This window comes from Felis catus, chromosome C1 (genome assembly GCF_018350175.1).
Source record: "Felis catus isolate Fca126 chromosome C1, F.catus_Fca126_mat1.0, whole genome shotgun sequence".
Classification (NCBI taxonomy): domain Eukaryota; kingdom Metazoa; phylum Chordata; class Mammalia; order Carnivora; family Felidae; genus Felis; species Felis catus.
In genome coordinates, this window is record NC_058375.1 from 177,014,703 (window position 1) to 177,032,690 (window position 17,988).

The 17,988-nt window shown below is 38.7% G+C and overlaps 1 protein-coding gene across 7 annotated transcripts in view; it reads right to left on the bottom strand.

Moving 5' to 3' along the window:
- Positions 1-690: 690 nt before the first annotated feature.
- Positions 691-17,988, bottom strand: part of HIBCH (3-hydroxyisobutyryl-CoA hydrolase) — a 117,970-nt gene continuing 100,672 nt past the window's right edge. For all 7 annotated transcript variants that reach the window (XM_045034136.1, XM_045034138.1, XM_019838373.3 and 4 more), the window contains 3 exons: positions 9,648-9,767; positions 4,681-4,714; positions 691-1,371 (listed from right to left, as the gene is read on the bottom strand). In XM_045034136.1, the coding sequence (XP_044890071.1) occupies positions 1,256-1,371; positions 4,681-4,714; positions 9,648-9,767 (270 nt within the window). In that variant the 3' untranslated portion in view covers positions 691-1,255. The remainder of the gene's footprint in view (positions 1,372-4,680; positions 4,715-9,647; positions 9,768-17,988) is intronic.

Here is a 17,988-nt window from a genome sequence, read left to right on the forward strand (position 1 = left end):
TTAAGAATATAAATGTAAACATGTCCATTATCATGCTGTCTTTAGTCTAAATCTGTTCCTCACTTTTTGGGGGGCGGAATGCTTCATGTTAAATATTAAAAATAGAAAATTTAAAGCAACTCCTTCTAGACTGCAATTTCCTCATCTAAAAGAGGAGTGCAGGATATAAGTTTTGATGTCTTTCTCAGTTCTTCCACCTTTGTTATTGAAATCTGAAATTTTCTTCATTTCTGAGGGGTTTTGGATGAAGGAAAAACTGCAACAAGTTATAAATGATAAACTGGCCTTTAAAGGTCATTCTTCTCTAGACTTTAATGTGCCAAGTCTGGAACACCCTGCAGTTTCTTGTGTACCTTAAGAAAAACTTATTTTGTCAACAGTACCAATTATTGAAGGTATTTATATTTTGAACAAAACTCCTGCTTTCGACTTTTTTTTCCTCCTGATTTAAACTACATGATGGCAAATAATTTCCCACACTTCCTAATTTCTCATTCTGTCAGTTTAACAAATCCTAAAAAAAAAACAATGAGAAATAATGCTTTCACTTTCACTAGAGGAAGGATTCTGGTTAATTTTAGGGAAGACCAAAGATGAATTAATAATACTAGAGAGATAACCAAATAAAAACCTTTTTGCTTTCCCTGAAATTTCTAATATTATAAAAGGAACACTTCTACAGTAACATAATTATTTTAAAATAGATTTATTCATGCAGAAAATTCTATGAAGCATTAACACAATAGACAAAAAAATTTCAGGGCCATTTCTTAATCATCTATATATAGGTTTATTTAATCAATGTACAAACTACTACCCAAAGCCAAAACATAAGGTTCCCATTTCAATTAGAGATTTCAACTCCACAATCTCTAAAGAATTTCAAATTTTCCCATCTATAAAGCAGGGGTTGGCAAACATTTTCTGCAAAGGATCACACAGTAAATATTTTAGGCTTTGCTAGCCTGACAATCTCTGTTGCAACTACTCAAAGCACCACATAGACAACATGTAAAGAGATGAGTATAGTTACGTTCCAATAAAGCTTCATTTGTGGACACTGATACTTGAATTTCATGTAATTTTCACACATCATGTAATATTAGTATTTGCTTTCTTCCTCTAACCATTTAAAAATGCAGAAACCATTCTTAGCTGGTGGAAAAATAAATAACAGCCAGCAGGCCAGATCTGGCCGATGTGCCATAGTTTGCCAACATCTGCTCCAAAATAATCCCTTAAAAATCCAGTCACCTTATAATTTCAAATCGTTACTTGCCAGAGATTTAAAGTAACTATTCAAATCTTCTTCAGTAACTTCTTTTAGATTAGCCGGTTTCCATTTTGGGCTCTGGTCTTTATCTATTAAAACTGTCAAGTGAAGACATAAGAAATGTTAGTACATTTCTTTCAGGTATTACCAGATTTTAATTACAGAACTGACAGAAACTACCTTACACAAGGCATATTTTCTATAGCACTTTTTCTGCAAAGTTTAAATCTTTGTATGTGTTCCATTTTTCTTTTTAAACTAAGCCCCAACAGAATTTGGATGGATGATGACCCATGTGGTTATCTCCCAACCTGCTAAGTCTGATGCCCGGAACTTGAATATAGCCTATGAACTAATGTGGTTTAAGACTTGGAACTCTTTTTCCTTCTTCAAACAAAACTGTAAATGAAATCTTCCTGTTATAAAACAGCTAAAACCAGGGTTGGTGTAGTTTAAAGGGAAGGCAGGGGAGGGTGGAGGGCCCAGATCTGCCTTCTAACCTCCTCCACATTGAGTTGAAAGGAAAATTACTTAGAAGGGGATGACTTTATGCATAATTAAACGAGGATACTGTTTTGCTGAATCCTCTGGTTCACACAGCTCTGCATTAAAATACCAGACCACCTTCAGGTTATCATAAGAAACTCGACTTCTCTTATTTCGGTGTAGTCATCATTTAGTGTAGCCACATAGCATCCCCACAGGATCATAAGTATGAGGCAATCGGCAAACCTCTCCTTTAAAAAGGTAGGCGAGTGTCCACTTCCTGGTTGTGACTGTATACTATAGTTATACAAATGTTACTGTTTGGGAAAACTTGGAGGGCACATAGGATCTCTCTATATTATTTCTTAAAACTGCATGTTAATCTACAATTATCTCAAAAATTTTTTTTAAAGAGAAAGGGACTAGGTATGGTTATGGGAGGGAATTTCAACCGTATTTAAAATGTAAATAATTCTTGTGAATGATAAAAATATTTAAACATAAAAATTCTGAACTTAAAAAACCAAATTTAGTATTAAAAAGTTAAATAAAGAAGCAATCTGGAAACCAAGAAACAGGAAGTAAAGGGGCTTTCTGCATTATTAAATGTGGATACTAGAGGGTTTTTTTTTTTATTTTTTTTTTCAACGTTTATTTATTTTTGGGACAGAGAGAGAGCATGAACGGGGGAGGGGCAGAGAGAGAGGGAAACACAGAATCGGAAACAGGCTCCAGGCTCTGAGCCATCAGCCCAGAGCCCGACGCGGGGCTCGAACTCACGGACCGTGAGATCGTGACCTGGCTGAAGTCGGACGCTTAACCGACTGCGCCACCCAGGCGCCCCCTAGAGGTTTTTAAGGCTTGGCTGCCTAGCTACATGATTCTAGCTAGTATCAGATCAGTGGTAACACGGAACACTGATGTTATGATCCCTGCCAATTTGACAGTTTTACATTCCCCAGACAGCATAAGTAAAAATAATTCTGGAACATTTCTTCAAGAATCTCTTCCTTTTTAAGCCCTCTGGCCAATGCTATCATGCTATCTACCTCCTTGACAGTCTGAAGGGCAAAATGAAAGAGAATATTAGTCAAATCTGTATGTTCTTTTATTTCAAACTGACATAATTTTTTACTTAGCATAGATATAACAAGTTCTTGCCATGTAGACAGCTCAGGGTTTTTCAAGTCTCGTGAGGCACCCACTCAAATCCCATTTGGTAACTAGCTCTGCTGAAATAACCTATTTTTATTTTCTTCTATAACCAGGAAGAAGTTTATTCTAGATGTTAAGAGTAAGAATTTTTAACAACCACTCCCCTAATTTGCTAGTTTATTTTATCTAATTTGCTAACATATTTTATCATTAGCAAACTGTAGCAAACATTTTGTTATTATGCAAGAACACCAAACAGTTTTACCCAGAATAGATACTGCTTTCAAAATAAGGAGCTTATGCTAAAGATGGGGCAGTATACTTTCTCTTCATTAGAAAGTAGCTTGATAAGCTCTTGCCTTATGAATCAGAATGTTGATGCTGCTTAGTTTTAACTCTGTTTCCTTAAGATAATAGACAGTAAATATGAAAAAAAAACCTTCGTTTTTTAAGTTTAAGAAGGGCTGCTATAACATATAATGAGTATTTTAGCAATAAAACCCAAATAGCACACATGTCCTTCTAATAACCAATAGTTGTCTAGGCTCTGATCCACATGCAAGAATTTGCAGGGAATTAGTGGGAAAAGTGCTTATTTTACCTGGTTTCTATAAAACATATAGCCATCTCCTCTGACTCAATTCCCTGTGTCTTCTAAGAGAATTTAAACCCCTGCTTATTTTTTTTTAATTTTTTTTTTAACATTTATTCATTTTTGAAAGACAGAAAGAGACAGAGCATGAATGGGGGAGGGGCAGAGAGAGAGGGAGACACAGAATCTGAAGCAGGCTCCAGGCTCTGAGCTGTCAGCACAGAGCCCAATGCGGGGCTTGAACTCACGGACCACGAGATCATGACCTGAGCCAAAGTCAGCCGCCCAACTGACTGAGTCACCCAGGCGCCCCTAAACCCCTGCTTATTTCTGATATTTTATCATGCCATAAATTAAGATAATTCTACAATGGTGACCAGTATTTATCAAAGCTTACAGCTCAGAGAACATAATCTTTTATTTAGATAAATACAGAGTCTGTACTATATTAAAGTGATCAATAAAAACATTAAAAAATTAGATGTGCAAAACACATGCAAAGGTTAAGAACTCATTTTATACAACATAAAAAACAGCTATTATTTACAGGGATATGAGCTTATACATAAAAAATTGTTGCAAATTTGCCAAAAACAAAAAAAATCAACCATTTCACTTGCTTTTTCTAAATATGCTGACTTTGGAGATGATAAAGATAAACCAGAAATTAATAAGAACACTAGCACATGTTACCAATTATGTCATATGGTTTTTCTCAATGCCAATTTTGAACTTGTCAGGTATAGGCAAAGAGGTAATGGTAGAGATTCAATGCTGCTGGGATTTTGCCAGGCCAGTACTAGAAAGAAGAGGGGCAGGGGACTTGAGGGCTTCTTGCAAGGGAATAAATGCACCTTTCAAAGGTTTCAGCAACAGAATGAGTGTTCAAACTCAGCTGCACTTAGCAGAGGCAGTCTGTGTGACTGTAGAAGCAGGGTCACCTCTTAGAAATTAGGGAGCGGTGACACAAGGTTATGTGAATTTTTCAAACAATATTGGTTTTAAAGACAGATCTTCCCTTATATGTCAGTTGGTAATAATAAAATAGCAACAACTTTGCAATCTTTATGAAGGTATAATTTTCACTAATAAAACAACTATCATCTTTGATTAACAGTATAGGCTCGCAAATCCTATTTCCATAATAGCCAGGAAGAAGACAACCATCACTTACCTGCCCTAACACCTTCATGAAAGTCATGGCCTCCCTGAAAGAAAATGAGATTAAATGGTGAATTTCCAGACATCCTTATTCGCAGTGATGATCTCTCCCCTCCACCCACTGTAGCCTCCTACCCCCATGGCCATAGCCTGAAATATACATTTAGAGACTGGACTGCCTTTATGACCCACTCTCGGATCACCACCTCCAATTCTTATCTGCTCGAGTATCTTCACTTGGAAATCTCTGACCTCACTGAACACCACCGATACTACAACTTTCCCACCACTCACCTTGCTCTTCATCCAGCCCAGTCTCCCCAGTCCATTAATGTGGTCACCTTGCCTCAAAAATGCCCTCAACTCCCGCAAGCCTTTTTCCTCCCTCTAGTCTTTCCTGGCAAAATCCCAGCACCAGCTGCCCCTACCATTTACCTCTGCCTTCTTTTGAGCAGCTAAATCTTGCTGCAGAAAAATCATACAACTGTGACTGGTTTCATTTAAAATTCATGACCATACAGAGTGGCTAAAATTAACAATTCAGGAAACGACAGATGCTGGTGAGGATGTGGAGAAACGGGAACCCTCTTGCACTGTTGGTGGGGAATGCAAACTGGTGCAGCCACTCTGGAAAACAGTGTGGAGGTTCCTCAAAAAATTAAAAATAGAACTATCCTACAACCCAGCAATAGCACTACTAGGAATTTATCCAAAGGATATATAGGGGCACATGTACCCCAATGTTTATAGCAGCACTTTCAACAATAGCCAAATTATGGAAAGAGCCTAAATGTCCATCAACTGATGAATGGATAAAGAAATTATGGTTTATACACACAACAGAATACTACTTGGCAATGAGAAAGAATGAAATCATGCCATTTGCAGCAACATGGATGGAACTGGAAGGTATTATGCTGAGTGAAATAAGTCAGTCAGAGAAAGACAGATATCATATGTTTTCACTCATATTTAGATCTTGAGAAACTTAACAAGACCATGGGGGAAGGGAAGGTGAAAAAATGGTTACAAACAGAGAGGGAGGGAGGCAAACCTTAAGAGATTCTTAAATACAGAGAACAAACTGAGGGTTGATGCGGGGGGTGGGGTGGGAGAGGGGAAAATGGGTGATGGGCATTGAAGAGGGCACCTGTTGGGATGAGCACTGGGTATTGTATGTAAGCGATGAACCATGGGAATCTACCCCAAAACCAAGAGCACACTTTACACACTGAATGTTAGCCAATTTGACAATAAATTGTATTTTTAAAAAATTAAAAAAATTAAAGTTCATGACCACAAACCTCAAACAGGCATGGAAAACTGCCTAACAATCCATGTTCTCTTCCCCGCTTCCCAGGATGATAATTCTAACTGCCTTCTACCTTCTCAACCTCTAATCCTAGCATATCTCTAGCTCTTCTCCTGGCATCATCAGTGTCGGCAGCATAACTCAGTGACTGACTACAATTCAAATGTCTGGGCTCACCTCCTGGCTCCACTACATGGTTGGTAGCTATGTGACCTTTAGCTACTAATTTCATTAATGCCAAGCTTCCTTACATGAAATGGCAACATCAATACATCCATCACAGGATTATCTTCCTCCACATCCCAGCACAGTGTCTGACACACAGTTAAGTATCCAGTAAATGCTATTGGTATCATCAACATAATCTTTTTTCTCTATTGGATCATTCCCAATCAATTAGAAACATGTTGTAGTATCTTCCACCTTATAAAATAACAAGGAACCTCACTTGATTCCACAGTCCTTCTACCCTACTTCTGTTTTAAGAAGAAAGAGTTGTGTACATATAGCCGTCACTTCTCCACATCCCATTTATTCATTTCCTCTCCAACTCACCATACTATAACTTTTGCCCCCACACTCTAAACGACGCCAAAACCACCTGTAACTTCAGTGTTGCCATATGCTGAGTATGACTTTATCCTCCCCTACTGGACACTTTCACAGTGCTTCCTCCTCCTTGAAACATTGATCTCTTGCTTTCATGACTCTCCTGGTTCTTCCACCTCTGTCCTTTTTCTCTTCCACCCTATTCAAAATTTCTTGGGGCTCAGATCCGGGCTCTCTCATTTTCCTTCTATATGCTCTTACCCATTCTATACCCAACACATGAGCACCTGAGTTATCAATTCTGTTAAGATACAAGATCATGTCACTCCTCTACTCAAAAACATCCAGTACCTTCCCATGTTATTCAGAACAAAAGCCAGAGTTTTATAAAGGCCTTTGAGGAAGCTACATATGCTCTGCCCAGTCCTTCTCTACCCTGTTAGCTCTCACATCATCTCTCTCACTCACTTGACGCTCCTTCTCTGCCCATGCCACCCATCAAGGCTTCCTGCAGCTCCTAGAACAGGCAGGCACACCCGTGCCTCATGGCTTTGTACTGCCTCTGCCTGGATGCTCTTCCCCAGATACTTACACAGCTCATTCCTTCACTTCCTTCAGGTTTTTACTCAGAGAACATCTTTTCAGTCAGGTCTTCTCCGGTCATCCTATCTGTAAATTCAAACTCTCCCTCACTTCCTCCTTATGCCATACCCTCCTTCCCACTTTACTACTTCTCCTTAGTACTTATAATCATATACTATATATTTTATAATTTTATCTGTTTATGATCTATCTCCCCCACTGTAAAGTAAGTTCCATAAGAGCAGGCATTTTTGTCTGTTTTGTGGACCTGTGCATTCTTGGTGCCTCTAACAATGTCTAGCACATGGTAAGCATTCTTATTAAGTAAATAAATCTCCAAAGCTTCAGACTTAAATCTCTAACCCACAGCTCCGAGCTCCAATTCCTAAATGCATTCTTTCCTTCTCTCACATCCATCATCAAGGCCTATCAATCCTCTCCCACATTATTCCCAAAATCATTCACTTCTCTCCGTTGCCGCCACCCTTGCCGAAGCCACTGCAACTTCACAGCTGGATTACTGCAAAAACTCAAATCTGGTCTCTACATCCCCTCTTGAATCCTTCTAACCCCATCTCCATTCAGCAGCAATAATTACTTTCTTAAAGCAAACAGAACCAAATCATCCACTGCTGAAACCCAAGGGACTTCTCGACATACTCCTTTCTCACCCTTCAGGTCACAGATGAGCATGCATCTCAAAGACGTCTTTTCTGACAACTTATTTCCCTTCGTCTTTCCCACCTGCTCCTGTCCCTGCCTCATTCTCTCCCATCATCAACCTGTATGTTTCCTTTGGAGCACGTGCCACAATTTGTAACTATTTTACATATTTTGTTTACTTGTTCTTCATAGTCTCAGTAGACTCTAAATTTCATGAGAACAAGGACTGGGTCACTCTTTCTACAACATAACACTTAGCACAGAACCCGGCAACAACACAGCTAATGGATTTGCTGAAGGAAGGAAGGAATCAATCAATCCAGGCAGTGCAGTAAATGTACAGTGAGAAGCATGGACTGTGTGAGGTATACTGGGGTAGTAGTGGAGAGTACAGGGCCCCCGAGGGAAACCACCTGGTTTCACACACCATGTGTCTGCCACTTAATAGCTATACCACCTTAGGCAGGTTACTTCTCTCTGCCAGCTTCCTCATCTGTAAAGTGGAGACAAGAATAATACCTACCATTCTAGAAATAGTGTAAAAATTTTTTTTTTAATTTTTTTAATGTTTATTTATTTTTGAGACAGAGAGAGACAGAGCATGAACAGGGGAGGGGCAGAGAGAGAGGGAGACACAGAATCGGAAGCAGGCTCCAGGCTCTGAGCCAACAGCCCAGAGCCGGACGCGGGGCCCGAACTCACGGACCGCGAGATCGTGACCTGAGCTGAAGTCGGACGCTCAACTGACTGAGCCACCCAGGCGCCCCGAAATAGTGTAAAATTTAACGGACAGGATGTATGTGAAGTGCCTGGCATAGTACCTTTCTTAACAAACAACAGACCTCAGCTGCCACTTTCATCCTACTAGGAGAGACTTTAAGATTAAAGGGACTAACCGAATTTTATTTATAATCGGATGAACTGCTTGAACACCTTAACTATTTTTTTGTTGTTGTTTATTTATTTATTTTGAGAGAGAATGCACGAGCAGAGGAGGGAAAGAGTGACAGGAGGGAGAGAATCCCAAGCAGGCTCTGTGCTGCCAGAGCAGAACCCAACACAGAGCTCAATCCCACTAACGGTGAGATCATAACCCGAGTCAAAATCAAGAATCGGACGCTCAACCAACTGAGCTCCCCAGGCACTCCCCTTAACTACTGCAAGACATGAAAGTCCATTTGGGATATCTGCTTCCTGGTTATTAAACAGAGTATTTTCTTTAGGCCATAAATTTATTAACCTAAAGGCCTTCTACCCATAACACAAAAGCAGTGATTCTGCTTTCAAAGAGTTTATCGTCTACAAGAGGAAATCTATAGGACTCTGAAATGTTTCATAAAATTAATTTTATAGGTGATTATTTTCTACTTTAAGTGTATTTATAATGGAACTTTCAGTGCTAATCTATTAACTAAAACATGTAACAGACTAGTAACTTCCATTCATACATTATATATATGTATATATGGGTGTATATATACATATTCTGTACACACACACACACACACACACACATACATATATATATTCCTTGTTTTACCAATGAGGGAACTCAGCTATAGAGAGTTTATGCCTCTTATCCCAAGGTCAGAGACCATGCCTGAAAAATGGTTAATTTCTACTTTGAATTCCACCTGAGATTAGACGCTTTCTTATAGTACATGCAAATGTAATTGCTATTTCATAAAGGCTTAAGAACAATTTGGAAGAAAAGTTCCACACATCTTAAGTTAACTGGCCTGTTGTGTTTCCACAGAGTATATTTACAGATAGTTTTAAGTTTCTTGTTTATAGCTTTCTGTATTTTACATGCTCTACAATGAACATCTATTACTTTCATAAATAGAAAATAACTATTTTTCAAAAATTCTTACCATACAAGCTTGACTCAGCCGATATTCCATAATTAATACTTCTTGCAAGGTCTTTGAAGACCCCTCCATGAGTTGCCTTAGTGTGATCTTTAGGGATGTTGGAGACATTTTATTAATTACCTATGAAAGAAAAAAATTTTTTGCTAGTTTTAGCCCAATAGTTCCTTTATTGTCTATAATAAGCATTTTGATGTAAATCTTATTAAAATTTTCTCCTTAAACAGTACTTTCATGACAGTTTCATAAAAGTAAGATTATACCTTAGCCTAATCCTGCCAAAGCACCAGCAGTTTTCTAATCTATTATAATAACAAGAAAGATCATTCCATCAGTGGAATAAATTCTGTGCCTATAACTTAATAACATAAATCTGTATTTTGTAGCTGCCTGACATAAATTATGATCCCAACTAAGTAAGCAGTGATTATGTTTAAATAAAATACACATCTTATAAACAACAAATATATCAGAGGACATTTTACTTTATAAAGAAGCTCGAGTCAAAATACAGTAGTCTTTCCTTCCCTTTTTGTGACTAAAGAGAAGTGTTTTTAACTGAACTATAGTTTTTACCTATAAATAAATCAACTTACCTTAAAAGGAGAGAAAATAATTCAAGATACCATGAGATGGTCTTCTACGGTATTTAAATATTTAATAAAATAAGAATTACAGGCCCAGCTGGTTGGCTACAGTGCTATACCACTTCCTTCTGCATTTAAAGATGCTATTACTAGTGTTCTGACATATGTGTATGACTGTGACCAACAGCTGCTACAAGAGGTCCCATCACATGTTGTGTAAACCTGAGGCTTGCCCTTTTCTTTATAATTGCAATATACAGTTTTCAAGTGTGTTGTTGAGTGACTGTCTCAAAGGTATAAATTTCACTTTTTGAGGTCAAAGAATTCCCCACATCAAGACTCCAGGTTCTTTGTAGCATCCTCAAGTCTTGCACACAGATTTGGAGAACAGACTGAATGGAAAGGACAGTATATTACCTACCAGCTGCTAAAATTTAGATGGCTACTCTATAGGAAAAGGTCAGTGAAGATCAGTATCCTACCTGCAGTCACAATGCTGAAGAAAAGACGAGAGGGAGAGAGAGGGAGAGAGAGAGAGAGAAAGAGAGAGAGTGCGCGCAATTAAGGCTTTTATGTACCTGATTCATTTTCACAGGAACTCACCCTTTTGCCCTCAGTGTCGTACGCACATGATCTCATTTAATGCCCAAGTAGCAACACCACTCACATTCTTGCCTTTCTGGTTGCAGGCCACTAGGTTGACGGCACCCATACAGCAGTCTGCATACCGTGCTAGGAGGCCCCTCCTTTCCACAGGCAAGAAGACAAGAGGTCCATTTTGCTGATGAAACCACTGGTTTTCTCTAGCCAGAGCCATGCCCACATTATCACAGGTGAACATCTGGAAGAACTTCATTCACAATGCTAAAAGGTGTTCTTAAAGGAGTGACACAGCCAACTTTGATCTCTTCTAGTCTGCAAAGTCAATGAAGCTCCAATTCCCTTTCCAACAGGGCTGTATTATATAAACCCACAATCATGTACCTCAGAACTACAATGATGTCTAATTGCCTGTGTCCTCTTTCTTGGTTTGGCACTTTGTATGCAATCTAGAATTCTCAAAACACAAACTCTATCTTTGCTATACTTCCTCATTTGGCTACCAATTAATTTCATTAAAAAGGCCACTTAACAAGAAAGCAATCCCATTTATCATTGCACCAAAAACTAAGATACCTAGGAATAAATAACCAAGGAGATAAAAAAAAAACAAAAACCTGTATTCTGAAAACTATAGAACATTGATGAAAGAAACTGCAGATGACACAAATGGAAAGATATTCCATGCTCACGGATTAGAAGAACCAAATACTGTTAAAATGTCTATACTGCCCAAAGCAATATACAGATTTAATGCAATCCCTATCAAAATACCAACAGCATTTTCCACAGAACTAGAATACTACCAAAATTTATATGGACGCACAAAAGACCCCAAATAGCCAAAGCAATCTTGAGAAAGAAGAACAAGGCTGGAGGTATTACAATCCCAGATTTCAAGATACACTACAAAGCTAGAGTAATCCAAGCAGTATGGTACTGGCACAAAAATAAACACATAGACCAATGAAACAGAACAGAGACCCCAGAAATAAACCCACACTTATACGGTCAATTAATCTACAAGAAAGGAGGCAAGAATATACAATGGGGAAAAGATAGGTTCTTTAATAAATGGTGTTGGGAAAACTGGACAGCTACATGCAAAAGAAAGAAACTGGACCACTTTCTTACAACATACCAGAAATAAGCTCAAAATGGATAAAGACCTAAATGTGAAACCTGAAACCATAAAACTCTGAGAAGAAAACACAGGCAGTAATTTCTTTGACACTGACAGTAGAAATATTTTTCTAAAAAAAAATTTTTTTTTATATGTCTAAGGCAAGGGAACCAAAAGCGAAAATAAACTACTAAGAGTATGTACACACACACACACACACACACACACACACACACACACACACACACAAGCTTTTGTGCAGCGAAGGAAACCATCAACAAAATGACCAGGCAACCTACTGAATGGGGAAAGATATCTGCAAATGATATGTCCAAAAAGGAATTGATATCCAAAATATATAAAGAACTTATACAACTCAACACAAAAACAATCTAATTAAAAAGAGGCAGAAGACATGAATGGACATTTTACCAAAGACATATACATGGCCAACAAACACATGAAAAGCAATTCAGCCTCACTAAGCATCAGGGAAATGTAAATCAAAACCATCACAAGATATCACCGTATACCTGTCAGAATAGCCAGTATCAAAAAGACCAGAAACAACAAGTGTTAGTGAGGATGTGGAGAAAAAGGAACTCTTGTGAACTGTTGCTAGGAATGCAAACTGGTGCAGCCACTGGAGAAAACATTATGTAGGTTCCTCAAAAAATTAAAAATAGGATTACCATATGATCCAGTAATTCCACTACCAGGTATTTACCCAAAGAAAACAAAAACATTAATTTGAAAAGATACATGCATCCCTATGTTTATTGCAGCATTATTTACAATAGCCAACATATGAAAGCCACCCAAGCATCCAACAACAGATGAATGAATAAAGAAGATATGGTGTGTATATACAATGGAGCATGACTCAGCCATAAAAAAGAACGAGATCTTGACTTTTACAACATGGGTGGACCTAGTGTGTATAATGCTAAGCGAAGTAAATCAGAGAAAGACAAATACTGTATGATTTCACCAACATATGGAATTTAAGAAACAAAATAAATAAACAAAGAAAAAAACAAAATCAAAAACAAAAACAAAACAGACTTAAATACAGAGAACTGGTGGTTGTCAGAGGGAGGCAGGTGGAGGAATGGATGAAATAGGGTAAAAAGGCCGTGTAAGGGGTCCTCCAGTTGTCTGTGCTTGTGCACACACACATAAATACACAAGAGGAGAAAAAAAAGGGAAGAAAATTTCATTTGAAAAGCTCCACTGGTTCAGACATTTCATGAATTAGTAATTACACATATTTCCTAAGACAGACATCATATTTAAAGAAAGAGTATACTGGCAATTTGACACACTCAGGGTTTGAACTCGAGTCCGACAACTCAGCAGAATTCCAGTTCCACCACCTCCTACATGATCGATCTTAATTTCCTCATTAGTAAAATGGATATAGTAACACTACCTACCTCATAAATGGTATGGCAATACACAATGTGCACCATGTCAGTCTATTTATACACACATTTCTCCAAAGAAGATACAAATGGCCAGCAAGTATATGAAAAGATGTTCAGTATCACTCATCATTAGAGAAATGTAAATCAAAAACCACAATGAGCTATCATGTCATAGCCATTAGGATGGTTACCATCTAGAAGACAGAAAATAATGAGTTGGCCAAGAGTAGAAAAATTGGAACCTTATGCACTGTTGGTGGGTGGTAACGTAAAATGGTGCAGCTGCTATGGCAAAGAGTATGGAGGTTCCTCAACAGTTAAAAATAGAATTACCATATAATGCAGCAATTCCACTCTGGGTATATATCCAAAAGAATTAAAAGGGTCTTGAAAAGATATTTGTACATCCATGTTCATAGCAGCATGTTCACAAGAGCCAAAAGGTAGAAGCAATCCAAATTAAGTGTCCATCAACAGGATGAAGAAAATGTATTATATACGTACAATGGAATATTATTATTCAGCCTTAAAAAGGAATGAAATTCTGGCACATGCTACAACATGTATGAACTTTGAAACATTATGCTAAGTGAAATGAGCCAGTCACAATAGGACAACTGCTGTATGATTCCACTATGTGAGGCATCCAGCATAGTCAAATTTACAGCAGCAGAGAGCAGAATAGTGGTTGCCAGAAACTGGAGGGAGGAGGAAATAGGGAGTTATTATTTAATAGGTATAAAGTTTCATTCAGTTTTATAAGATGAAAATGTTCTGGAGATTGGTTGTACAACAAGTGAATATACCTAACAAAAGTGAGGTATATACTTAAAAATAGTTAAGATGGTAAATTTTATGCTGTATGTATTTTACCGCAGTTAAAACAAACACACACACACACACACACACACACACACACACACAGCATGTCAACTGGAGACTTTGGTTAAGGTCTCCCTAACGTTTAAATAGCCCAAACAGCTTACATGGGTTGTTTGGCACGATGAACAACCTACACCCAAAGGGGGATTAAAGGAGATTGGAGGAATTCCAACCATAAGCATTTAAAAAAAAAAAGTGTATTGGAACATTTGGAACATTGAAGGGAAATCTAAGAAAGGAAGTGAGAAGCCATAAAATAAGGTACTATGAAAATTGCATCAGTTGTAAAGAATTTACAAGTTACTCATATTTGTTCTTTTTTTTAAATCCATGTTATCCTACAGTGATTAGCAGTAAAAACTTTAAAAATCTAAACAAAGGATAAAAAAGCTTATGTTTTTATTTAATGATTAGCCAAGTATATTGAAAAGATTTGTTCTTCCCCGTGAGCAATCATGGAAAGGAACACATACACAGAATAGATGGTTGCAACTTGGAGCTTAAATAGACCTACAGAAGGAAGACAGGAATCCCTGAAGAGCCCACAAGGATTAGAGCAATCCTAGAAGCTTACTGACAAGTAAGCTTGTCACAAGTATTAGAATTTAATACTTGTCACAAGTATTAGAATCTTTTAAAAATTTTGTTCAAATTTTGATCTGCAAATCTTTCATGGAAGCACTGAAAACTATCTTCAGGGTTTTTTCTTGATGTATGCTTCTGGTTGAGATAATTAAAAGGAACCCTGTATCTAAGCTCTAACAGGGAAGCCTCAGTGGGGATTTTTTGATCCTCACACCATGTTATTCCCAGCAGATACTAGTATTGTGGAGCCACATTCATTCACCAGAGCTATAGGTCAACTGAAAAAAAATGAAAACCTATCCTCCCAATGGGAGTGCTTATGGTGATCCCAGCTGTCATGGCTGGCTTGCCTTTTTGAATACATAATCACCATACTGCCAGAGGTACAGAAGGAAAACTGAAAGAATATTTGAGTTCTATGCCTTGATTTTGGCTTAGGCTGGTGGTTTTCAAATGATATGTCTAGTTGCATATCTGTACTGCTTTAAAGTGACATCATTTAACTTATAAGGTAAGGTGCTACATGACTATTTTCAAATGAAATTGCTAAGTGCATACTTAATTGGGCCCCATTGCTGGGGGAAAAAACAAAAACAGGAATACTAGTTTCTATATTGCTCTGGAAACAAGAGAACCAGCTTAAAGTCAGAATCCTTGATATATAAAATGATTATTCACATTTATGCAAACATTCCTAAAAGTTAATGGTGATATTAATTTTTTGAATTAGGCTGGTCTACCTACTCTAATTTATGCCTATCCTTGAACGCTAACAGACTTGTAATTACTAAACAAGACCCTAGACTAACTTAAGATTTCCACCTTAAGAGTATAGTAACAATGCAGAAATATTTCCATCTTCACAAGTAAAACTTTAAATTTTTGTAAGTTTTCTGACAACTGAAACACTAAAATTATATGAAAAATACTATCAGATAAGGAAGAGCTAAAACACCTTTTCTTTATAGTTTAAGGAGGGGTGCCTGGGTGGCTCGGTCAGTTAAGCATCTGACTTCGGCTCGGGTCATGATCTCATGGTTTGTGGGCTGGAGCCCTGTGTCAGACTCTGTGTTGACAGCTCGAAGCCTGGAGCCTGCTTCAGATTCTGTGTTTCCCTGTCTCTTTGCCCCTCCCCAACTCACACTCTCTGTCTCTCAAAAATTAATAAACATTGAAAAACAATTAAAAAAAATAAAGTCTAAGCGGGGGGGAAGAGTTAAGATGGAGGAGAAAAAGTAGGGGGACCCTGGGCTTTCCTGGTCACTCAAACACAGCTGTACTGAAGTCAGATCACTTGGAACACCCAGGAAATTAAACTGCGGAGTGGCAGAAGGATCTCTGTGGTTGGAGGGAGACAGTGTGGCAGGTGCATGGTGTGTGGAAGTGAACTGCAGGACAGAAAAACTGTGGTGCTGAGGAGGAGAAGGAACCCTTTCCATGGAGAGACAAAAGGGAGAGAATGATAGAGGGGTTGAGAGACTGCAGCACTGGGTCCACACAAGAGGAAAACCTCTCTGGACCATGGACTAGAGGAGCAAGAGGTACTGAGTGTCACAGTTTTTTGTTTTTTGTTTTTTTTTGTTTTTGCAAACACCATGTGGAGCTCAAACTCTGAGGTTTTTAAGTGCGTGATTTTCTCTGGAGCAGAGCTGTGGTGTGTGCTCCCGGGGAAGAGGGAGCTGGACCCAGAGTGCAAGCAAGGTGTAGGGATCCCCAAGGTCCATTGGGAAAGAACATTCCCCTTCCTGGAGTACTTCTGGAAGGTGCCAGCAAAAGGCCTTTCATTGGTAGGGGACAGAGGTACACACAGAAAGCATATAACCTTGTTACTGCTTTTAGTGGTGCTACACCCCAGACCCCCACGCACCGCACAGGTGTGGAACTATTTTTCTGGGACAAAGGATGTCAGACACAGTATGGAGAGGCTCTACTCTGGGGTGGGTGGGGGGGTCCATGCTGTGTCAAATCCCTTAAGATTTCGCATTTTAGATCCCAGCTGTGCACTAAAGAAAAAAAATGCAGGAAAGCTGTTGCTCAGGGCCAGGTGACTGCCCTCACTATTCTGTGAAGGTTTCCTGAATAGCGGGGGGAGGGGGAGAAAAGACAGTAGGGTGGCACCATTTCCCGCCCCCCCAACACCAACATGGTGGTACTTCAAAGAGCAACACAATGGTCCCCAGTGCAGGTGGGACCAGCTTACACCAAACCCCACTGCCCCCTGTGCCTGGCAACTGCTTATTTACTGGGGCAAGACTGACTCTGAGCCAAAGCATGCAGACCTCTCCTCCAGAAGACCAGCACAGTAAGCATCCCCGTGTACCAAGTGCACTGAAAATCAAATGCTTCAAAGCATCACCTGCAGTTCTGGTGGAAATAGAATCAGGCTTACTTCTTTTTTTTTCCTTTCTTCTTTTTTTCTTTTGGAATCAGGCTTATACATTTTTGTCTTTTACATTTCCTTTTCTCTCTCTCTCTTTTTTTTATCAGGATTTTTTTCCTTTCTTTTTTTTCCATCCTTTTCCTTTGGAATCAGTATCATATTTTTTGACTCTGTTTTTTTTTTTTTTCTTTCATTCCTTTTCCTTCTCTCTCTTTTTTTTAATCAGGCTTTTTTTCTTCCTCCCCCCCCCCCCAGGCTTATTTTAACAAACAAATTAAAGCACACTGAATTAAAGGTCCAACCCACCCCCCACCCCCAAGCAAGGAGGAGCTCTGCAGCTGACTGACCAGTGGGAAAGCACAGCCAATCTGCAACAATACAGTATACACAGTTTACACCAGACACACTTCCTGAAGTGCCAGGCCCTGGACAGTGTATGACCCCCTTTTAATGTTGTAGCATTACTCTCACGTGCAGGAAATGTAACAAGCTTTCAAAACATGCAAAACACAAAAACTCAGCCAAAATGACAAGATGGAGGAATTCTCCCCAAAAGAAAGGTCAAGAAGAAATCCTAGCCAGGGACTTGCTCAAAACAGACATAAGCAATATTATCTGAACAAGAATTTAGAACATCAGTCCTAAGACTACTAGCTGGGCTTGAAAAAGCATAGAAGACACCAGAAAAACCCTTGCTGCAGAGATCAAAGACCTAAAAACTAGTCAGGCTAAAATAAGAAATGTGATAACTGAGATGCAA